The 25531-nt window shown below is 41.9% G+C and overlaps 1 protein-coding gene across 1 annotated transcript in view; it reads left to right on the top strand.

Annotated features, from left to right (window-relative positions):
* The window catches only part of LOC126162516 (uncharacterized), a 427861-nt gene that overhangs the window by 355543 nt on the left and 46787 nt on the right, over positions 1 to 25531 (top strand). Inside the window, exons 27-28 of the mRNA XM_049919080.1 lie at positions 2403 to 2509; positions 17806 to 17894. Of these exons, the coding sequence (XP_049775037.1) occupies positions 2403 to 2509; positions 17806 to 17894 (196 nt within the window). The remainder of the gene's footprint in view (positions 1 to 2402; positions 2510 to 17805; positions 17895 to 25531) is intronic.

Genomic DNA, 25531 nt, shown 5'->3' with positions numbered 1-25531 from the left:
TTTCTTTTAACGTTTGTGTTTTTATTGTTCTTTCAGTGCTTCAATGGCTTACAGTCAAATGAATGTGCACAATGTTGTGTACAGTTACTTATTTAAAACTGCATTTGTAAACCCCATTATTTTCTCAAAGAGCAGTGCTGAACAATTTTGCACTCAGAAAATTAATCTACTTGTAAATTTTTGAGACTCTTACACTTTCCAGTGTGATACCACCCCATCGTGAAATTGTAGGTTATGAACAGAGAAGTCTGATAGTTTAGAAACACACATATGCACATACAATCTCAAACACCAGAGTAACTATTAACATTTACTAGTGGGTGAGAGAATTATTCCTACCTGTTCAGGAACTATAATTGAAGGATAAATATTGGAAAGATGCCCTACCATCTGCAGTCCTTGAATAAGATGTGATAGAAGCTGTTGCAAGTTTTCTAAACCCAAAAGGGTATGATTGCCTCTGCAGCCATCTCCAGCATGTAGGTATCTTAGCCAGTCCAAGCTGCATGCAGTGCAATGGCCCAGATACCACAGATGGCAGAAACATAATGATTTGTTCATCCATCATGTGTGCATGTGCATCTCACTTTGCTAAACCCTTGCTAACAATCTTAATATTAATATGCGTACAAGTTGATGGGCTGAAAGAAGCCTCCCCAGTAGTTCTTCACTGAATTGTTGTGGAAGAGTATGTCAACCAGCTGCTGTCCCAAGAAGTCCCACTACTACAGGTTGTGCACCATTACCTTGAGGGCATCAAACTTGCACAGTACATCTGTAGAGTACTGGCCTAGTTCCAGTCCATTCTCAGATAGATAAAACTTTCACATTAAAGTAAAGAAGGAAGATCATGAGATCAGGCAATGCAAGTTTTGTTCTCAAATACTTAAAATTTCATAACAGCATACTTTCAGCTCAGAATGGAACTTCCATCTAGTACACAATCTGTGGGAACATCTGGAGTTGTGAGGTGGAGGAGGGGTGGGGATGATGATACATATGTGAAATACACACTCTTGTCTGTATAAAAGAGCGGGATTGTTTAGACAAGGTTTATGAGGCATCCCCTTAGGAGATAAAAAATTGTTCTCAGGAGGATGCCTGTTGTTGTAAGAAAATGATGATAAAGATTTCACTGAAGGAAATACTCTGTTAGATGATGATTAAGGGTATAACCAGAGTGCAGTTGCAAGCAATAAACTCATGAAACAAAATTGGTGGAAAGTTGTAAGGCAGAACAAAAGATATAGGTGATACAGTGCAATGTCTAGAATGGGAGATAATGTAGGCCATGAAGTGTTAGAAACTTTTTGTAAGGCAGTTGGATCATTGAGCAGACATTACATTCCAGTTTTGCAAGGAACTCCACTTCATAACTAAAATAAATGATATAGTCAACAGCCTATTTAGGCAAAGCAGATGGACAGATAGTTTCTGCGTTCTGAGAGTGGAAAAAAATCCACTTAAAACTGTGAAGTATTAAAAAAAATATCTAGATTGTGTAAAGATCCCCCCTTAGTTTTCAACATTGCGAATATTAATTTTAAATGGCATTGTGACATTGCTTTTCATTGTAAACCACTTCATATGCAATGTTTGTACATAAAGTTCAAGAGATGAATCTTCACACATTTTGTTAACTATTTGCTTAGCATGCAAATGGCATAGTGTTCAGAGGCAGCTACAACTGTGTAGTCTTAATACAACTCATTAGGTCCTGAGTTGCTGAAATGACATGACAGAAGCTTAATAACTTGTTTCCAGATTATAATGTTTTATCTCCATTTAACATTAATTACTTCACAGTCACAAATACTGACTGAAATCACAAGCCAAGTATGAACTTGGAATGCACATAAACATTAAGAAGCATTAACCACATACATGTCAAAGACTTTCACATCGTGTTCACCCTCTCTGACGCAGATTGGCAGTAGAAGGGTGGGGAGCGGGAGCAGGAAAAGGAAACGGAAGAAACTGATGATATCAGCTGCATTGGGACTTTGTCCAGAATCGGTGGTGACGAGTGAAAATGTGTGCCAGACTGAGACCCAAACCAGGATCTCCTGCTGACTCGGCAGTTACATTGGACACTGCACCATCTGGACACAGTGTTTATCGCAAATGAACAGACTACCTCGGCACACTCCCCGGCCAAGACACATTCCCACCAGTTGCCTCCTATCCACAATCCCCATCCATGTCCCCCATGCTCACTAATTGTAGATTCCTGCTTGGAGGTCAAATGATACTGTCCATCTGCACTGAAGATTGTGGATTCATTGCACATTGAGTTTAATCTTTATTCCCCCCTCCAAGTATTCCTTTTATATTGTGTGATTGTACAAATAATTTTACTTAGCTTGCAATAAACTGCTGAAACTTTCTTGTAATTTTGGCAGGGTATAGAATTTTGGTTGCAGAATGCTCTACCAGTGAATCATCTAGAAGATCTGCTGCTGAAATACATGTCCAAACTATTTTTTCCTCTTGGCCTTCAACTTTTCTGGTAAGTTCATTATTTATTTTTGTTTTAATTATATTTTATTACACTAAACAAACAAGATCACAAATAAAGAGGCTCTAGAGAAATCAAGCTTTCAAATTGATGTCTGAAACATGATGTCTTTCATGATTTTTTTAGACCAACTAAACACACAGCATTCACCAGTGTAAGCCACTTGGTGTGAAATAAATAAGAAATACAGGGACACGAAGGCAAAATATTTGCAGCAAAATTGTTAAGAAATAACATTTCTTGAAATCAAAAACATGGGCAGCAACATCAGTGGTGCATCGGTAATTCCACTGTTAAGTGCAGTGAAAGTGGATAGGTGGAAAGAGTACACTGAAGGCCTCTGACGGGAGGACATGTCTGATGACATGATAGAAGCAGGAATGGCAGCTGAGATGGAAGACATAGGGTATCCAGTATTAAAGTCCAAGTTTAACAGTGCTATGAAAGATTTGCAATAAATAAGGCAGACAACGTTTCTTCTGAATTTCTAAAATCACTGGGAGAAAGTGGAACCACATGACTATTCAGGTTGGTGTGTAGGACCTATGGGACTGGAAACATACCATCATAGTTTCTGGAAAATGTAATCCACACATTCCAGGGCAGTTAGTTGTAAAAATTACATACATTCAGCTTAACAGCTCATGCTTTGAAGTTGCTGTCAAGAATAATAGCCAGAATAATGGCAAGTAAAATTGAGGAGCTGCTAAATGACAACCAGTTACCTTTTGGAAAGGTAAATGCCCCAGGCAGGTAATCTTGATCGTGTGTTTGATAATGGGCGCAAAATTTAAGAAAACTCAGGACACATTCAGTGGTTATATTAATTTATAAAAAAAAAAAAAAAAAATTGACAGTGTAGAATGGTGCAAGATGTTCAAAATTCTGAGAAAAATAGGAGTAAGCTATAGAGAAAGATGGATAATGTACAGTACTTACAAGCACCAAGGGGGAACGATAAGGATGGAAGACCAAAAATGAAGTCCGTAGATTGGTAAGAATATAAGACAGGTATGCAGTCTTTCACTCCTTCTGTTCAATCTAGACTTTGAAAAAGCATTAACAGAGATAAGAGAGGTTCACTGGTGGTGTTAAAATTCATAGTGACAAGATATCAATGATAAGATTCACTGAGGACATTACTGTCCTCTGTTAAATTGAAGAAGAATCACAGGACCTCATGAGTGCACTGAATGATTTGCTGTGTACAGAGTGTGGATTGAGAGTAAACCAAACAAAGATGAAACTTATGTGAAGTAGCATAAATGAGGTTAGCAATAAACATTGAAATTAGTGGTTATGAAGTAAATGAAGTGAAGGAATTCTGCTATCTTGGAACCATAATAAGACATAACGGATGAGGCAAAGAGGACACAAAAAGCAGAACAACACAGGCAGAGAGAGCATTTGTGGGTGCAAATACTAGAAAAGAAGAGAATCAAAGTGGTGCTGTAGCAGGATGTGGACTGCTAAGATATAGAATGAGGTGGTTTTCCACAGAACTGGCAAAGAAAGGAACATTTGAAAAACTGTGAGAAGAAGGGCAGAATTATAGGTGGTAAGGCATCATGAAATAATTTCCATGTTATTAAAGGGAGCTATGGAGGACGAAAACTGCAGGGGAAGATAGCGAATAATTGAGGACAAAGAGCACAGTTACCTAGTAGGTAGTCTGAACATGTGGAAACATATACACTTCAGAATGATGAACACATACAAGAGTTAAGTACAAATAATCAGGTCAGTGATAGCCTTACTCTTGCTCAGTTTTGAGAAAAACAGAACATTGGATTGAAGTGTATGCCTAAACCTCACTTCCAATAGCAAATATGCAGTCAGCTGGAAACAAATTAAATGAAACAGACATGGTACAGACAGTCCTGGCAGAAATCAATAACTTAGGAGTGAAGGAAAGAACTCACCTAATAATGGAAGCGTTGCGTCATTAACGCACGCGCGTCAATGTGCGTGCATTCGTGCAAACGTGTGTGAGTGTATGTAATTGATCCTCATGAACAAATTTGTCCAAAAGCTAGAGAAGTTTTATTCCTTTATGTACACCTTTCAATGATTCAACACTTGCACTGTTTGGTGAGCTGTTTCCCTCACTTCTAAATTACTTAAATGAAGTCGATATCATCTTAAACATAAGCTACTGTCAATATCTTCTGTGGAAATGAACAATGGCTCATACAAACTGAATCTGCGTTATACATTCCAGGAGGATATGTGTTAGCAACTAGTTTCTGTTGGATTAAAATTAGCTTTGAAGAAGGTGTTATTTTTGTAAATAAAGCTGTTAACATTAACTGTGACAGTGTATATTGATATGTTTTTTTTAAATCAAAGTTTTTGAAATTAGAGCTGTACCACTTTCTGTCACTAAGCCAATACTTGTCTCTGCCTACAGTAATTCACCTTCTGATGTTACTGTGATATCTGACCATGTTAAGAATCTCACTAATTATCTGACAGTGAAACATGACCAATCTTGACATAGGCTGTAAAATGCAAACTTTGACCTGACCTGCTTTTTGAATTTTTTAAGAGCTATCAAAATGTATTGTACTAATGAACTTTCATCAAGATGAGACACATACTTTAACAATACAATTACCAACCTAGATGCCGGCCGGAGTGGCCGAGCGGTTCTAGGCGCTACAGTCTGGAACCGCGCGACTGCGACAGTCGGAGGTTCTAATCCTGCCTCGGGCATGGATGTGTGTGATGTCCTTAGGTTAGTTAGGTTTAAGTAGTTCTAAGTTCTAGATGACTGATGACCCCAGAAGTTAAGTCCCATAGTGCTCAGAGCCATTTGAACCAACCTAGATATAAATGTAGTGGAAGTATGAAATAAAAAAGAAGGAAAAAACCTTTAGTCCCACTATTTTTCAGGTTTTATTCAGTACCCAATGCATTTATGACTTTGCAGGTCCATCATCAGATGTAATTTTTCTTAATAAATCCTTTATTTTTGCTCTTGAATGAGGTGAAATGTATATTCCTGTCATAAAGATTTGATGTTAGGTTACGAATTTCGTAAGTCAAACACGGAAAATATTTGCAAATTAGTGGAAAAGATGGAAAAGTGTAAACTTACCAAGTAATCCAAGAAAAGCATTTTTAACATTTTAGAACCATCATACATTCTTTTCTCCATGATGCTCTTATATATCACTTCACTCAAGAGGCACATTTGCATACACATGTTTGTTAACACTTCACAAAAGTTTTTGTACATAGTGTGATCAAAGATGAATTTCTTCGTAGCGCTAAAGACCTAATTATTAAACAATTGATATATACAGTGTAATGGATTTGGGAGATGTGTTATTTTCTACCGGACTTGTCGATACCAAATCTAATGAGGGAGATTGTAAATGTTTTCTTATATTTTTGTCAGAATTTTTTTTGTGAATTGTAATTTGCCTTATTTTATGCTAATTTGCTTATATGTTCAAGAGTGACAGCATATTAATATTAGTAGATGTGACGAATAATATCAAAGAGACTGGTTACAAGTGGAAGCTTGTGTGTTGTGTGAAATATCTTTGACACTGGAGTCGTCTTTGACCGTAGTCAGTCGGCAGTGAAACTCGGTGTGTGACGGTGGAACAATGTACAGGTCCCCGTTATAATAATTTCCAAGTGACCAGCAAAAATGAGTTATTCTACTACTTTTTTATATAAACATCAAGAAGGAAGCACATTCGGAAAAATGGTATTTGAAGCACCAAAAATGAGGCAAACGCATTGAACCAGGACATTTCTGCAGCCGACAAAACAGCATTATGGAATCATACTTTCACTAGACGACTGAAGCCAACACAAAAAAGTCAAATATCATCTTATAAACATCCACGGAAAAGTGGGTACTGTCACGAAATATGCTAAATTCAAGTATATAAAAGTAGTGAGCATATTTCAACGGGGAATAACTTGAGAATAGGTCTTTAAAATAACTGAAATAACTGTGGCTTGCGAAATCTGTTTGTTCATTTAACATAGATTCTCGTTTTTCTTATTTTGTGGAGGTATATTTCCAGACGTTCTAACAGATTTAGGGTCTTACCTACTGGTAGTACTACCAAATTGTTTTGTAGACTGTTGATGTCATGTTTTATTTCCAAGATATGTTTGCAATAACTGACTTTTCAGAGTGGTTGAGCCTGAAAGCATTATATGTATTCTCGAAGTTTCTGCTTATTTTTTCTACATGCTGGAGCATGATACTTTGTACACTCCACTGTTGTTGTATGTTTGTGTATTTGATTTTGTGTTATGGATGTGTAAGTTACCTAACTTCTTATTAGTGGAGAATGCAACTTTATATTTGTTTTTTTGAAAAGATTAGCGAATTTTTGTGATATGGGCCCCAGGTATGGGATACTGGCAAATATATTCTCTTCTTTCACAGTGTGGCCATTTGTTGTCTTACTTTTGTATCTTTGTGTGTCTAAATTGTCAATTTTTTTCATTGTGTAGCCATTGCTTATGGCAGTGCTCTTTATTGTATCTATCTCTATCTTGATAGTGTTTTCTTCTTAATCAATAGTGTGTACTCTGTGTAGCATGGACCTAAATCAGCATGTTCCTGTGTGGTGGGATGACATGATGAGTTGTCCAGTGTTATGTCCATTTATGTGTGCTTTCTGTGTATGTTGAACTCATGTTTCTGTTGGAGGTTTTTAGATCCAGGAAATTTATGCTTTTGTTGTCCTTGTGTTCTACACACATCTAAAAAAATTTTTTTGCATCACCCCAGTCCCAGAACTCCTGAAGATAGACGTTGACTGTGGTTACTAAAACCGCCCAAAGATGTAAACAACCATGCATGAGCAGCGCCTATTAGATGGAGGGGTCCAACAGCCATTAAAGTCCAGTCATTCCACAAGGAAGAAGGTACACAGGTTGTGTTGTCTGTTGTTCAACCATGCCTAGACAGTCAATACTGCGGTTTGATCGTGTCCACATTGTTACTTTGTGCCAGGAAGGGCTCTCAACAAGGGAAGTGCTTAGGCGTCTTGGAGTGAACCAAAGTGATGTTGTTCGGACATGTAGGAGATACAGAAAGACAGGAACTTTCGATGGCATGCCTTGCTCAGACCGCCCAAGGGCTACTACTGCAGTGGATAACCGCTACCTATGGATTATGGCTTGGAGGAACCCTGACAGCAACACCACCATGTTGAATAGTGCTTTTCGTGCAGCCACAGGACATCGATTTATGACAAAAACTGTGCGCAATAGACTGCATGATGCGCAACTTCACTCCTGACGTCTATGGTGAGGTCGATCTTTGCAACCGCGACACCACACAGTGCAGTACAGATGGGCCCAACAACCAGGCTGAATGGACCACTCAGGATTGGCATCATTTTATCTTCACCGATGAGTGTCGCATATGCCTTCAACCAGACAATCGTTGGAGTCGGGTTTGGAGGCAACCCGGTCAGGCTGAATGCCTTAGTCACACTGTCCAGCAAGGGCAGCAAGGTGGAGGTTACCTTCTGTTTTGGGGTGGCATTATGTGGGGCCGATGTACGCCGCTAGTGGTCATGGTAGGCGCCATGGCTGTACAATAAGTGAATTCCGTCCTCCGACCGATAGAGCAACCATATTGGCAGTTTATCAACAGAGAAAGCTAGTAAACAGCATAAACATGAAACTTAATAATAAAATGTCATGATTCTGAAAGCTGACAAAAGCAATACTGTAGTAATTATGAACAAAGATGAATACATCACTAAAACGCTGACTTTCTTTTTTGAAAACAACATAACAGAGCTCAAACAAGTTCCAACTGTAAAATTCAAAAACAAAATTAGAAAAATGGTTAATAAATGCAACGTCCTTTTCACAGAAAAACAAGCAAAAACATGCACATTAATGACTCCCACAGCCCCGAGACAGAGAGCTCAACCTAAGACCCATAAACCACATGATCCATTGAGGCCTATTGTTAATTCTGAAAATACGCCTGTCTCCAAAGTCTCCCAATTACTGAATGAAATTCTGAAGCAGTACTATATGTTTGATAAATCATACTCAGTTAAGAACATAAATAAATTAGCAACTAAAATTATAGATACAAATATTCCTGTAGGTGCCAGGTTTGTCTCTTTTGATGTAACTAACGTATTTACAAATATAAGAGAGAGTAGAAATAATCTTTGAAAACTTAGTAAAACATAAAAAATCGCCAGTTACAGAAACATCAGAAGTCAAGGACTTGTTGCAGCCAGTGTTGTCCCACAATTACTTTACATTTAATGGGCAAGTTTACCAACAGAAAGAGAGTCATCCCCTGGGCAGTAGCTTATCAAGTTTTCCAGCAGATATATTTCTCAGTCCTCTGGAAAGTAAGTTCTTTGATGGAAAAAATAGACTCAAAAGCAAAATTATGTATTACTGGAGATATGTTGATGATACCTTGCTGCTATTTGATGGAACAAAAGAGGAGATTGAAGAACTACTAGCAGTATTCACTTCTTTCCACAAAAACATAAAATTCATATTAGAACATCAGAAAAACAAAAGGATAAATTTCCTGGATCTAAAAACTGCCTACAAAAACATAAGTTCAACATACACAGAAAGCACACATACACAGACATAACATTGGACAACTCATCATGCCATCTCACCACACAAAAACATGCTGCATGTAGGTCCATGCTACACAGAGTACACTCTCTTGATTTAGAAGAAAGATAGAGATAGATACAATAAAGGATATTGCCATAAGAAATGGTTACACAGAAAAAACAATTGACAATTTAGACAGACAAATACATAAAAGTAAGACAACAAACTGCCACATTGTGAAAGAAGAGAAAATATTTGCCAGTATCCCATACCTGGAGCCCATACCACAAAAATACGTTAAGTTGCATTCTCAACTAATAAGAAGTTAGGTAACTTACCCATCCATAACACAAAATCAAATACACAAACATACAATAACAGTGGAGTATACAAAGTATTGTGCTCCAGTTATCTTGACTGCTACGTATGTAGGGAAAACAGGCAGAAACTTCAAGAATACTTAAATGCTTTCAGGCTCAACCACTTTGAAAAATCAGTTATTGTGCAATATATCTTGGAAATGAAACACATGATCGACAGTCTACAAAACAATTTGGCAGTACGAGGTGCATTCAAGTTCTAAGGCCTCCGATTTTTTTCCTCCGGACTGGAAAGAGAGAGAAAAATGCGCATTTTTTTAAAATGAGGCCGTGTTCATTGTCAATACATCCCAGAGATGGCAGCACCGTACGGCAGATGGAATTTTACCGCCAGCGGCGAGAACGAGAACTGTTTTAAATATTTAAAATGGCGACATTTTCCTTACTTGAACAGCGTGCAGTCATTCGTTTTCTGAATTTGCGTGGTGTGAAACCAATTGAAATTCATTGACAGTTGAAGGAGACATGTGGTGATGGAGTTATGGATGTGTCGAAAGTGCGTTCATGGGTGCGATAGTTTAATGAAGGCAGAACATCGTGTGTCAACAAACCGATTTTTCCTTTTCACCGTTGACTCACAGGGTTCCATGGCTACTGTCGAGCAACTCTTGCAAAATCTCCTTGAACAGCAAACGCTTCTAACAGCGGCGATTCGCGATTTCGTCGCGGCGTCAAATGCGGGGCATTTCTCGTCATTGGCTATACCTCCTTTTCCTCCTTACGACGAGACGGCGGAAGACTTGTCTGATTATGAAAAACGTCTTCGACAGCACTTCTTGGCATTTCATGTCACGGACGAACAACCATGTAAGTCTCTGTTCCTTTCCTGGATTTCACCTCAAATGTATCGGTTGTTGTCGCAATTGGCTCCTTTGAAGGATCCTGCGTCTTTGTCCTTCGCTGAAATGTGCTCACTTCTGTCTGTCTATTTTCAAAAGCAAACGCATGTGGCAGCCTCTTGTGTTGCCTTTTATTGTTGTGAAAAACAACCAAATCAATCCTATCACGCTTGGGCTGCTGAACTTCATGGCCTCAGTCGAAAGTGTCAATTTGTTACTGAATTTCACAAAGAATCCTATGCCGATTCCATGGTACGGGATGCTATTATCCGGTCGGCGCCCGACAAAGAAGTTTGGCAACGTGCCCTTCAGTTGGCGAATCCGACTCTAGATGAAGTTCTCTCCATTGCGCAGTCTTTTGAAATTTCTCGCGCCGCTGGGGCGCAAATTGAAGGAGGATGCTAAGTTCACCGGACTTGGATACGATGTGACGTCATTATGACGTATACACGCTACATTGAAAACGATAGAAACCGTATATCGACTATTCGACTTTTGTGAACTTTCGAGAGGTTGTGACAGGGTAGCGCTGTGCTCTGCGCCATTCGTTTAAATGTGTTTTGCGTTCCTTGCGTTTAAATCGTGTATTGTACTGTGTTTGTGTCCTGTGCGTTGTTTTTCGTTTGCTCGTCTCTAATTATGTGTTCAGCATTCGAGAGACTAATGAGAGAAAAGCTGAAAGAGTTCAGCATCGATGACGACGGGCAATTGCGTGGTTATTGTGAATCTCTAGCAGAAATTGATGTACTTCTGACCCAGTTATTCGTACTCGGTGAGAAGAAGCACTCAGCAGCCAAAATCTTTTAGATGCGTCAAGTCACTAACCTTTGGTTAAGATTACATTGAGAAATCCACTTCCCCTCGTATTTCATCTCCGGTTGACGATTTTTCTTCAACAATGCCTCATATTTTTCTTTTTAAGTTCGAAATTCAATCATTCTACACACCAGTCATTACTGGCACTAAGGTACCTGTCTCTGCGGTCCGAGTGTAAAATTACTTGGAATTATGGTTGATAAAAGACTTATCTTGGGATGGACATATAAATTACTTAGCTTACAAACTTGCACGCGTTCTCTTTCAGCTATATAAATTAAGAAAAAAAAGTCAGCAAGAGTATGCTGCTACAATCTAATATGTACTGACACGACCAATTGTATGAAACCATACTAAAATATTGATAATAAATAAATATTATTTTCGGCGTAAGCGTTCAATACAACAATCACACAATCTAATCTGGTCGGGACATAAGAAGACTTCACTTTTTTACGAAACGTGTTGTCCGTGGTGTTTTCAAGGCCACGGTCAGGAATATTTCTATTAATATCCAGCTCTTTTATTTTGGCGAAATACATATACGCTGCCACACTGAGCTGTTATCAGAATCGCACGTGTCAAAACAAACCACTAGCTGACGACAGTTTAGAATCTCGAACGTTCGTAAAAGTCAATAGGTGTGTTAATAGACTAAAGCATATATACGTCATAATGACGTCACATCATATCCAGGTTGGGTGAACTTAGCATCCTCCCAAATTGAAGCGTGGGGTGATGTCGGGGAAATACAACCTCTGTGCGCTGTTGACGACGCGTGCGGCGCGTCCCCGCCGGCCGACGTGGCCGCAGTGCGCTCCCACGCGCAGCCTCGGCCTAGCCGTAAACAACCCACTAAGAAACTGCAGCAAAACCCCCAGCAACTTCCTTCATGTCCGCGGTGTTTTACGAAACATTCACGCGAGGATTGTCCCCAATGTTGGGCTGTGTGTCACAATTGCAAAAAGAAAGGTCATGTGTCTTCCGTTTGTAAATCCAACCGCATACATGATGTTCATGAACATGACGCTGATTCTGATTCTGTGTTGTCTGTCAATTGCACTTCTTCCCTTTCAGGGAAGTTATTCCTCACTGTCCAAATCCATGGTCGAGATGTTCGCATGCAAGTGGATACCGGTTCTGCTGCCACTGTAATTAATTCTCAGACGTATCTTCAGCTGGGTTCTCCACTCCTGTCCCCTGTCACTCAGCAATTACGGACGTACAATAAACGGAAGATTTCTCTCTTGGGACAGTTTAATGCTGAGGTATCTTACAAATCTGTCGTTCCCACTGTTCCCATATTTGTGGTCGACCAGAGAAACGCAGAAAATCCTTTTGGTTTCGACGCCTTTCCCGTTTTTGGGTTCTCCATAGATGACTCTGTCAATATTGTCTCTGACACTATTCCTTATGCTCAACTGGATTCCTTGTCGATGACATTTTTGCCCCTTTTTTCTCCTGGGTTAGGCTGGGCAAACGACTTTGAAGCTCATATCACGCTCAAACCCACTGCTCGGCCTAAGTTTTTTTGGGCTCGGCCCATTCCTGTGGCCCTTCGTGATTGGGTAAAACGGGAGTTGGATCGTCTCACTGCTTCAGGGGTCTTGCTTCCTGTCACTTCCAGTGAGTGGTCCTCTCCTGTCGTTGTAGTTGCTAAGCCAAATGGTGATATTCGTCTCTGTGGCGATTTCAAAGCCACTGTCAATGCTCAATGCCTCATCGACACTTACCCTATGCCCCGTCCTGAAGAACTGTTGACTAAACGTGCTGGAGGCCAGTATTTTTCTAAAATTGACCTGTCAGAGGCTTATCATCAACTTCCTCTCGACGCTGCTTACCGGCAGTTTCTGGTCCTTAACACGCCTTTTGGCCTCTATCAATACCAACGCTTGCCATTCAGGGTTGCTAGCGCCCCTGCTCTCTTTCAGTGATTCTTGGAACAATTATTGCTTCCTGTCCCTGGGTGTATCAATTACATGGACGACATTGTTGTCACTGGCTCCACCACTGAAGAACATCTTCAAAATCTCCGCACACTTTTTCATGTCTTACAGACTGCCGGTCTTAAGTGTAATCTTCAGAAATCACAATTTTTTCAGGCATCTATCACGTACTTGGGGTTTCAACTCTCTCAGGATGGTATTCGTCCGCTTCAACAGACTGTCACTGCGATCGATGCCCTTCCTCGCCCTACATCTGTTAAGGAACTGCAGGCCTTCTTGGGGAAAATAGCATACTATCACAAGTTTTTACCATCTGCGGCTTTGGTGGCTCAGCCGTTGCATCGCCTGTTGCATAAAAACGTGCCTTTTCACTGGTCCGCGTCATTTGAAGCGGCTTTCCAGAAATTGAAGACTATACTGAAGCAGGCCCCGTGCCTGGCTACTTATCGACCTGGCCGACATCTTGTTCTTGCCACAGACGCCTCTCAATATGGGGTCGGTGCAGTCCTTGCGCACAGTTTTTCTGACGGTTCGGAACAACCCATTGCTTATGCCTCCAAAACGCTCACGGATGCCCAACAAAAGTATTCTCAAATTGAGAAAGAAGCTTTGGTCATCATTTATGCTCTTCATAAGTTTGGTGTTTTTCTCTATGGCTCCAAATTACATCTTGTTACAGATCACAAACCACTTGTTTCCTTGTTTCATCCATCAACGTCACTTCCCGACAAGGCTGCACACCGCCTCCAGCTTTGGGCTCTTTACTTGTCCCGTTTCAATTATGAGATTCATTTCCGGCCAATGGCTCAACATGCGAATGCTGATGCTCTGTCTCGCCTTCCCATGGGTCCTGATCAGGCATTCGATAGGTACGAACTTTTGTGTTTCCACCTGGATGTTGCCGAGCAGCGGGTTGTGGACGGGTTCCCCATCACTGGGGACAGGCTGGTGGCTGCTACGGGTTCTGACCCTACCCTCTCCCAGGTTTTATGCTGTATTCAGAAGGGTTGGCCAGATTGCCCGTCCGCTACGACTTCTGATCCGTTGCGGAACTACTACACATTGCGCTACCGCCTCACGGCTAGGGATGGTGTTATCCTCCTCTCCACTGACAATGCGTCGCCGCGTGTTGTGGTACCTGCGTCTTTGCGTGCTTCGGTCCTGCGCCTCCTTCACAAAGGGCACTGGGGTGTGTCTCGCACTAAATCTCTGGCGCGCTGTCATGTGTACTGGCCTGGCATCGACTCTGAAATAGCACACATGGTCGCTGCCTGCGGCCCTTGTGCGTCACAGGCCGCTGCCCCGAAGTCATCTTTGTCACCGTGGCCTTTGCCTGAGAAGCCCTGGGAGCGCATTCATGCTGACTTTGTGGGACCCTTTTTAGGTACTTATTGGCTCCTCGTAATTGACACCTACTCTGACTTTCCTTTCATTGTACGTTGCACGTCACCTACCACCGCAGCAACCACCAGTGCTCTCGCCCGCATTTTTTCTTTGGAAGGCCTCCCCTCTACTCTTGTTACTGATAATGGTCCGCAATTTGCCTCTTCCGAATTTGCGGATTTTTGTGCTCGTCACGGTGTTACGCATGTCACAGCCCCACCGTTCCATTCACAATCCAACGGTGAGGCTGAACGACTGGTCCGCACATTTAAGGCTCAGATGCGGAAACTTCTGACTTCTTCTGCTGCTGATGAGGCGCTTCTCCAGTTTCTGGCGTCTTACTGCTTCACCCCCATGGGCGACCACAGCCCGGCTGAGCTCTTACATGGCCGACAGCCCCGCACGCTACTTCATCTTCTGCAGCCTCCCACCTCACGGCCGCGGGTGCCTTCACTTGGCCGGTTCACCGCCGACGACCTCGTCTGGGTACGGGGATATGGCAGGTGGCCAAAATGGAGCCCGGGCCGCATCTTAAGACACCGTGGCAGACGCCTGTATGAAATCCAGACGGACATGGGTGTTGCAGTGCGTCATTCAGACCAGCTTCGGCCTCCGGTGCCAGCAATGCCTGTTCCGAATGCCGCCACACCACCTTTGGCTCTACCTGACGCTCGGGATCTTGGCATCTCTCAATACTCACAACGCAGCCCTCTCACCGTCATCACGATGCCAGCACCAGAACGGACGCCAGCAGGAGACGTGCCCATGCAGGAACCGGAGGACCATCCTCTGTCTGAGCAAATCTATTCGCCGCCTCCTCCAATGGACACCGACACATCGCCCATGTCTCCTGTCATATCAACTGGACTTGCCACAATGGGCAGATTGGTGCATGGGGCCCCAGCAGATTCGACCCCTACGTCTCCTGTCATCTCGACCCGTTATCATCGGGGACACTTCCGTCCGTACGGGAAGCCGCCGCCTCGACACTTTACAGCGAGTCAAACAAAGCCTATGGACGTTAGCCATCTCCAGGACACCTCCATCAAGACCAGTGCAACAATTTCAAAGGGGGGAAAAGTGTTGTGACTCGCCGATCATTCAAAGTGCCGCCGCGCAATTACGCGCGTCCTCTTCGTGCGGCGCTGTCTGCCAGCCATGCAGCAGCTGCGCCACCTAAGCGGCCAGCCGAGCAGCGGCCGCTAGACTGGGACTCAGTGCTTATTTGAATGCTAACGAGTACACATGTCAACTTACTCTGTGACTTGTATTTGTTGTTGTGTTGTTCCGAAATATATGTGTTAAACTTGAAGTTATAACACTAAACAGTCGTGTGATAAACCCACTGTTATCAGATCATTTAGATTTATGGTTTACAACAACTTCCACCATCATATGTGTGTGTAAGATATTGCCGAGAATCCAAGATAATTCAGGTGCTGTGTAAAATCAGTAGGTGGGTCTATTGCTTCTATCCAGCCTCTCATTGACCAGCCTGGGTTTATAATAGAAGAGAGCAAAAGGAAAGCTGAAGTTTTAAATTTTGTGTCCGCAGGAGGATCATACAGACATACCATCATTTGACTGGCACACAGGCTCCCATATGTTGGGCTTAGAAATAGGCAGCTCTAGAGTCTAGTTCGGTTAGACACTGGACTCGCAATCGGGAGGACGACGGTTCAATCCTGCGTCCGGCCATCCTGATTCAGGTTTTTGGTGATTTCCCTAAATCGCTCCAGGCAAATGCCGGGATGGTTCCTTTCAAAGGGCACGGCCGACTTTCTTCCCCAACCTTCCCTAATTCGATGAGACCGATGACCTCACTGTCTGGTCTCCTTCCCCAAACAACCCAACCCCCCAACCCTCTAGAGTCTAGTTCAACTGCATCTTGTGAACATATATACACTATGAAAATGTTCTGACACTTCATGTGACAGTATTATATGTATATTACTTATATATAAATTGACTGTTGTGCAGCCAAGTGCTGTTACTGCAGCTTTAATAGACCTGGTTTGAAAATGAACTTTGTAGTTCGAAACTGGTCACCAGTATAATTAAACGCAACTTTGACAAAATTGCAATAAAGGATTTAAACTAATAATTTCTTGTCCATTAAGTTGATTTAAGCCAATGCTGTCCATCACTGCAGCTGTAAAGTCTTGTTAGAATGTTCTCAAAAGTTTTGAAAGACATTGTTTTGCCTGTGATATGCTCTTTGATATGAGCAATGAATTTGATTGTGTATCACGTGATACCATTATATATAAATTTGAACACTGTGATGGAAAGACCAATGAACTCTCTTTCATTAAATCATATCTTTTAGACAGAGTTGCAGTTGTAGTTTCACGCGTGCGTGTGTGTGTGCGCGCGTGTGTGTGTGATACACCGCTTATTCCTCATTCCATCATCTGTATAGTCAGTGCTCGGCCATCCTCATAATTCTTTACACATATTTTTTATTTTCACACTGAACTAATGACACAGTTCCATTTTCTAGGGTACTCCTTACAGCGAGCTGGTGATATACATGTTAAAAACAGAGGGAAAATGAATATAAATTAACATTGGTAAACATATCCATGTCACACTGAGTGATAAATCACCTTCGCCTTCCGTGTATAGGCCCCTCGTTAACCTTGGCCTTTCTTGGTGTTAGTGAACCAGATAATTTCTCAGCATACCTCCACATTTGACTTTGAGAGTTTTCATTATGAAGCCTGCTTTCATCACAAATGTTGAAAGAGCTTGAGATGATCATCAAACTCCTTGGCTGAAACACTGACAAATATCTGTGCACGCCAATTTTTTGTCCAGACATCAGTAATCTTAACATCAGTCTTGAAGAGGTACAGCCTGCATGCAGGCAGCCATGCAAAATTGTGAACATGTTGTCATGGCAAATCATCAGTATGTTTTTAGAATATTGTTAACCATGTTAATCATTATCTTCTTCACTTTAGTGTCAATGGTACTTGCACCACTGTGTTTCTAAGTTGAATTCAGCTCTCCTAGTGACTGAAACAACTTCATCATAAACAGATCCATCATTTTATAGGCTTTCAGTGTGTACAAAATCAAAAAGAAGATTTAGAAGCTGCAGTTGACTTCATTTTACACATGACAGTGTTCACTCAGTACACAGTGTTCTGATGCTACATTCGCCTGCTTCCACACATTCATTTTATACACATACTTCCAGCTTCATGTGAACACCTACTGTTGCGATTTGCATTCTATAGTTTATTAACTGATTGCCTTTGTAACTATGACATAGCAGTAAGGAATTCCTTTAAAGCCATTTTGTATAAAGTAATGCACTGTTATTTCAGCAAGGAAGATGCTACAGTATCTCTCAGTCACTTGTCTCCCGACTTCTGCCTCCAGCTGAGTGCTGCTCTGCTGAACAATATTGAACAAAGTAAGTAATTTTTCTAGAAGTGACATTATTTAGTCAGGAATACGGTGTATCTGTGACAGAGATATGATATAACAATCATATGACAGCCAGGCAAATCTCATCTGTCACCAGCTTCTGCTGCAGTGGTTGAAAATGATGGCTCTTGTTCATTCTCCCACAGCCTGTAACATTCAGTCTGTAATAAAGATTCTTAATGTACAAAAAAATATAACATTTTTTGCATATGATTTCCAACAGCAGTAACATATCTTTTGAAATGCATGATCATGATGCACAACTGTATTAATAGCTGTTCCCTTTTAAAATAAAATTAAAAAAAAAAAATAAAAATAAAAAAAAATGCTATCCGTTTGCTATTATACCATCATCCAGGTATGAAAAAATCAATTATTAATCACATGTCTTATCATTTAATGATATGAACATCCATATAATATGTGTCCTTTCTACACTCTTACACATGTGCAGAAAGCCAACAGGTATCTTACCACAAAAGATAGTGTGAACCATTAGAAAAAGTTATAACTGATCATCATGTAGATTGTAGATAGATGACGATCACTTGTGACCCATGAGTATTAATTGGTCACAATGTGCTCATAGCTATTTATATTGTTTTTGTGATACTTACATAACAATCACTTGTAATCGTGAATTCTAGTGCATCACATCATCTTTTGTGCTAGGAAACAATTTGGCTTACTGTGTAAGTGAAAGTGTAGATGAGACATGTATTATATAGTTTTCCAATTGTTAAATGATGTGATTAGATTTGATGTACTTTTCTTCCATAGATAAATAGTGAATATATCCTCCCAGTATAGGCCATCTCAGAGAAACAAGAACAGAAGACAATATTGTGAAAAGCATAAATTCCTACTCACCATACAGAGGGGACATTGAGTTGCAGACAGCAACAAAGCAAAGACTGTTGTGCTTTTAAGTTTTTAGCGAAAAGGCCTCCTTCTGAAGCAGAAAACAGACACACATTCATACAAGCATAGCTCGCACACATGACCAATGTCATTGACTGCTGAGTCTAGGCTGCAGATCACAACTGTGTCTAATGGGAGAAGGAATCTGTGGATAGTGGCGGTAAGGAGGAGGCTGAAGTGAGGAAGGGGGGGGGGGGGGAGGAGTAGAGCTGCTTATGGGAGCTTGCAGGGACGTGGTGGGGATAGCGTAGGGCTGCTAGGTGCAGTTGAAGAGGTTTGATGAGGAGGAGAAGGAGGAGGGGGGACAGGAGGGGTGTGGAGGGGATGAGAGAAATAGAGAAGGGGGAAAAAGACTACTAGATGTTTTGGTGGAAAAGAAGGCTTTGTAGTACTAGTGTGAGAGTAGGGAAGGGGACAGGTAGGTGAAGGACTGGGACTAGCAAAACTTGAGGCCGTGGGGGTTGGGGGGAAGGGATATGGGAACATAAGATATGTTGCTGAGCGAGTTCCCATCTGTGCAGTTCAGAAAAGCTGCTGTTGATGGGAAGGATCCAGACAGTACAGGTGGTGAAGCAGACATTGAAGTGTAGTACATGGTGTTCGGCGGCATGTTCAGCAACTGGGCAGTCCAACTGTCTCTTGGTCACAAGTTGCCAGTGGCCATTCCCATAGACAGACAACTTGTTAGTTGTCATGTCCACATAGAAAGCAGGCTGCAGTTTAGTTTGTGGACCATATGACTGGTTTCACTGGTAGTCCTGCCTTTGAAGGGATAGGAGATACCTGGGACTAGACTGGAGTAGGTGGTGTTTGGAAGATGTATGGGACAGTATTGCATCTAGATCTGTTGCAGGGAAATGAGTCATGAGGCAAGGGGTTATGGTCAGTTGGGGTAAGAATGGACAAGGATATTGTGTAGGTTCAGTGGGCAGCAGAATACCAGTGTGGTTGTGGTGGGAAATATAGTGGGTGGGAAAGGTAGTGGTAGGATATTCTTCATTTCAGGGCATAATAAGAGGCAGTTGAAACACTGGCAGAGAACATGATTCAGTTGCTCCAGTCCTGGGTGGTACTGAATCATGAGGGGAGGGGAGTGGTCATTTGAGGCTGGAAGTGGGTATGTGGGAGGTAGTAGGTGACAAGAGGCAAGGCATGGGAGATCTTTTCTGTACGAGGTTGGGAGGATAATATTGGTCTTTGATGGCGTCAGTGAGATCCTTGGTAAATTGGAGAGAGACTGCTTGTCATTACAGATGCAATGGTCATGTGTGGCTAGGCTATATGGAAGAATCTTCTTGATACAGAATGGGTAGCAGCTGTCAAAGTGGAGGTATTGCTGGTGGTTGGTAAATTTGACATGGACATAGTTACCAATGTAGGTAACATTGATGTGGAGGTCCACATTGAGGAAGGCTTGTTCGGTTGAGGAGGACCAGCTGAACTGAATGGGGGAGATGATGTTGAGGTTCTGGAGGAATGTGGATAGGGTGTCTCACCTCTGGTCCAGATCACCAATTTATCACCAGTGAGTCTGAACCAGGTGAGGGATTTGGGATTCTGGGTGGTTAGGAAGAATTCCTCTAGATGGCCCATGAATAGGTTGACATGGGATGGTGCCATGTGAGTGCCTAATGTTGTACTGTGGATTTGATTGTATGTGATGCCTTCAAAGGAAAAGTAATTGTGGATGAGAATGTAGTACATTTGGGGACCAGTGTTCAATAATGGCAACAATAAATGAAGTTCACAAGAAATGTGACATTTGATTAATAATTGATCTTTTCACGCCTAGATCGTAGTAAAATATTGAACTGATAGTAATAAAACATTATTAATACAGTTGTGTGTCATGCATTAAAATGTAGTATAATACATAGTGCCAACTGAAATTCATTGTCAGCTATGTCACAAGTATGAGTCAAGGATCATGAACAGTCAGATGGTGCTTTGCTTTTGTAGTCAATTTTCCAAAAGTTGTCACAGTGTTCATATTGAAGAGTGCCATGGGAAACCATTCCTCTTCAGTGGCGATGTTGTGGTGCTGGTGATGGAGGACTATAACTTCATGATTATGGATATTAGTAGCCAATTTCCACAGATACCTCAATCCTTGTTCCATGAAAAAGCCACTAAGCATTGGTGTTCACTGGAGCATGTGCCTGTAGGTGCTGAAAAACCTGACACACAAAAACAAAATGAATTTCTTAAGAGCAGCATTGACATTTCTGTAGCAGTCAGTGATGACAATGATGAGTTGCTTGATGGGATAGTTATAGGCAGAGAAATGTTGATTGCTCAATTTACCCCAGAAACCAAGCATTGCTATCACATTGTATTTCCAATTAAGACAATTTTCAAACAAACTGTTGTAGTGGGTAAAAAAGTGATGTGCACAGTGTTCTGGGACAGGAAGGACATTGCCCGGGTGGTTATAATTAAACTTCCCCCATTTAACATGTTACTACACAGAAACTAATTACCATACGAGTACCAAACTTGTGGTAGCGTTTATGTCCAAAGTATGGGGTGCATGGTTTCCATGCATCACAGCGCCACTGTCAGGTTCCAACTATGGCCACCAGTTGCCATGATCAGTCATCGTGATTCATAGCCTCACACATCTGACCAGTCGGAGTACACTTGTTGACATCTTTAAACCATTCTCAAATGGTATCTCTACAAGATCCATATCATACAGCAGCTCGCACCACAGAATGCACAATGACACGTTGACTTCACTCTCCACTTTCTCTCTAGGATTGAAGTTGACGAGGGCTGCCCTTGGAGCATCCTATGGACAGACAAAGCTCAGCGTCGAGACCCGTTGCCTATCCAATCTGTCTGTGGACACCGCTGCCTTCAGGTCGGAGCAGTCCTGATGTATTTTGTCAATTGTGGGATTCCACGCTGCACTGAGTTGAAAACCGCTATCCCTGTTTACTAAATTGTTGTGCAGACATATCTCCACTGCCTCTTCGAAGATCAAGTCCCAGAAACTGTTGGCGCTGCACAGATTCTTCGTTTTTTTCGAATTCGAAGGTGTGTCCCTCGATAATGCTATGTTCCGCTACCACAGACTTGTTTGTCTGTCCTAGTTGTACGTTCCTGATGTGTTCAGTACAGTGCTGGGAGATACATCATTGTCTCTGCCCGATATATTCCATCCCACATTCGCACTCAATACTGTAAATGCCCAGCATCTGCAACCCCAGCTGGTCTTTGGTTGAGCCAAGTATATCTTTGAGTTTTTTTGGTGTTCGAAAGATGGTCATTATTTCGTGCTTCTTTAATATTCTTGCAATCTTGGCTGTTGGCTGTCCAGCAAATGGCAGAAACGCCACACATTTTGCTTCATCATCTTCTGGTTTTTCCTCCCGCCTCTTGTCTGCATGCAAGGCGTGTCTTATATGTGTCTCAGTGTAGCCGTTCTTTCGGAAGGTTTCCCGCAGATGTGCTAACTCACGCGGCGAACTCTCACTGTCACAGATTGACCTGGCTCTTTGTACTAAGGGATGCAGTTACGTTGTGCTGGATGGTGGCAGCTCCAAGCATTGAGATATAAGTCCGTGTGCGTCTTATTCCTGTGGACCGAGTGTCCCAATGTACTGTCTGGATTTTTCTTGATCAAAATATCCAAGAGGGGAAGGCAACCATTCTCTTCTACCTCCATGGTGAATTTGATGCTGTCATGTATGCCATTGAGATGGCGTAGGAACTCCTGTAGTTTTTCCTTGCCAAGGGGCCACACCACAAAAGTGTCATCTATGTATCTGTAGGCAGGCGGTGTTCAGAGCCATATCTTCAAAGTGCTCCATGTACAAGTTGACAATACCTGGGGCCAGGGGGAAAACCCATTACAACACCATCTGTTTGTTCATAGAATTTCCCACCACATTTGAAGTATGTTATGGTTAACACAAGACAAAAGAGTCTGAGTGTGGTCCTCATCTAAGTAATCTTCAAGTAGAGCTAAGGAATCATCCAGCGGCACTGGGGTGAAAAGAGAAGTGACGTCAAAGCTGACTAGTAGATCCTTCTCGTCCAGGCGTAACCCTTGGAGTAACTTTAACAAATTTGGTCGAGTTATTGACATGGTGAGGGCAGTGACCCACGAGTGGTTTTAACAGCTGTGCTAGATGCTTGGCTACACCATACGTCGAAGAATTTATGGTGTTCAATATAGGACGTAGTGGGACATTCTCATTATGGAGCTTCAGGAGGCCATACAGTCACGATGGAGCCGGTGCCCGAGGGTAAAGCTTCCTGATGGTGTTTCTGTCAAGTACTGAGCTTTTGAGAAGATTGATGGTCTTGGCGCATAACAGAAGCAGTTGCGTCTTTCCCCACTTCTTTGTATGCTGGATCTTATAGTAAGGTGTCGATCTTCTACCAGTAATCTTCTGGCTTAAGTAGGACTGTTGCATTCCCTTTTTCTGCTGCTAAGACCACTATACCCTTGTCATCATGAAGGTTCAACAGTGCCTTGCGCTCTTCTGCCGTAATGTTGTTCTTTGGCATTCTTGCTTTCTCGAGTACCCTGCTGGTCTCCCTTCTCAATCCCTCGGCTGCTCTCAGCAGGAGTCCACGTATGGCTTGCTCAGCGTCGCTGATGATGTCACGTTTTGGTAACAGTCTTGGAGTCGCAGCAGTATTCAGGCCTTTCGACAGCATGGAGATTGTTGACTCATCCAGTGCTCTCTCTGTCAGGTTGATGATGGTCTTAATATTGCTGACTTTCTCCTCCTGTTGACATCCGCCTGGAAGTCTGAGGAACTTCTGGCACTATTTGTTGGTGGCTTTCTTCTTGTGGAGCTCACTGCTGGTGTACGTGTTGCCATCCAGCCACTCCCAGGTGTGTGCTGGGAGAGTGAAAGCCAGGTACAGGTGGTGAGTGAGCAAAGTCTTGGCATTCTTGTCGAGTTCCATTCTGGTAACATGTTTGTGTTCCTGTACCAAGGCTGAACCAGCCCATCAAGCCGAGCAAGGTGGCGCAGTGGTTAGCACACTGGACTCGCATTCAGGAGGACGATGGTTCAATCCCGCGTCCGGCCATCCTGATTTAGGTTTTCTGTGATTTCCCTAAATCGCTCCAGGCAAATGCCGAGATGGTTCCTTTGGAAGGGCACGGCCGACTTCCTTCCCCGTTCTTCCCTAATTTGATTTGACCGATGACCTCTCTGTTTGGTCTCTTCCCCCAAAACAACCCAACTGAACCAGCCCATCGTAATATGCATTTTGTCCTCGCGAGGACAGGCATTCTTAAGTTGTATCCAAAGAACAATGTATGCTTCTTTGTTAAATATTTGCTAGTAGTCACTCTTACGTGATTTTGTCACTTCCTCAGACAACGGACCTGGTCTGGTATGCCCTAGTTTCTTTGCGGCTAACTTTTCCTGGTAATTTTCTTTTCTGTTAGCACTTAATACAGATTCAACAGAGTTCATCTTGACACTCCACAGGAAAGCTGATTCATGCACAGTAGACAACCAACTCCAAACACAAACTGCCATTTGCAGAAATGATTAAATTCTAGTAGTACTATCTACCAATGAGGTAACTTGAGTAGAATACAACTGAGGTGATGAGAGCCATAAGGGCCAAAAGGACACCATCTTTGAATGTGCTCGTGAACATTATGCCAAATTTCACTGAGCCTAGAGGAGAAATATGTAGCACAGCGCAGTTGATTTAATAATGTGTATTTCAGGTTACCTCATCTACATTATGTTTAACAGCATTCAAAGAAAAATAACCAATAAATCCTCAAGGTGTCAAAAGTTAGGGTGATCATGTCCTCTTTCACAGCAGCCGCCACTGTCAAGAACAGCTTCCAACATGAATAACTTAGAAGTAGATATCTTCACAGTAGTGAAACAAATTAAGTTTGTTAATAAAAGCAAGTCTTTCAGGCCAGACTGTATAACAATTAGCTTCTTTTCAGAGTATGCTGATGCAATAGTTCCATATTTAACAATCTTGTACAACAACTCCCTCTACGCTAATTCCATACCCAAAGACTGGAAAGTTGCACAAGAAGAGTAATCCACTAAATTACAGGCTCATATCATTAACGTCAATATGCAGCAAGATTTTGGATCGTTTATTGTGTTGAAACACTATGAATTATGGAAAGATACTGGTGTATTGACACACAATCAATACCGATTTAGAAAGCACTGTTCTTGTGAAACACAATTAGCTCTTTACTAACACAAAGTGTTGAGTGCCATTGACAAGGGATTTCAAATTGATTCCGTATTTCTAGATATCCAGAAGACTTTTGACACTGTAACACCCAAGCAGCTTTTACTGAAACTGAGTGCTTACGGAATATTGTCTCAGTTATATGACTGGATTCGTGATTTCCTATCAGAGAGGTCACAGTTCATAGTAACTGATGGGAAGTCATTGAGTATAATGGAAGTGATTTCTGGCATTCCTCACGGTAGTGTTACAGACCCTCTGCTGTTCCTTATCTATATAAATGATGTAGGATACAATCTGAGCAGCCATCTTAGTTTGTTTGCAGATGATGCTGTCATTTATCATGTACTGAAGTCATCAGAAGGTCAAAACAAATTGTAACATGGTTTAGAAAAGATATCTGTATGCTGTGAAAATTGGCAATTGACTCTAAATCGTGAAAAGTGTGAGGTCATCCACATGAGTTCTACATTTGTTCAGAAAACAAGAAAGTTCAAA

This window comes from Schistocerca cancellata, chromosome 2 (assembly GCF_023864275.1).
Source record: "Schistocerca cancellata isolate TAMUIC-IGC-003103 chromosome 2, iqSchCanc2.1, whole genome shotgun sequence".
Classification (NCBI taxonomy): Eukaryota; Metazoa; Arthropoda; class Insecta; order Orthoptera; family Acrididae; genus Schistocerca; species Schistocerca cancellata.
Note: the sequence above shows the minus strand (reverse complement) of the source record. Positions and strands in the feature narration are given on the sequence as shown.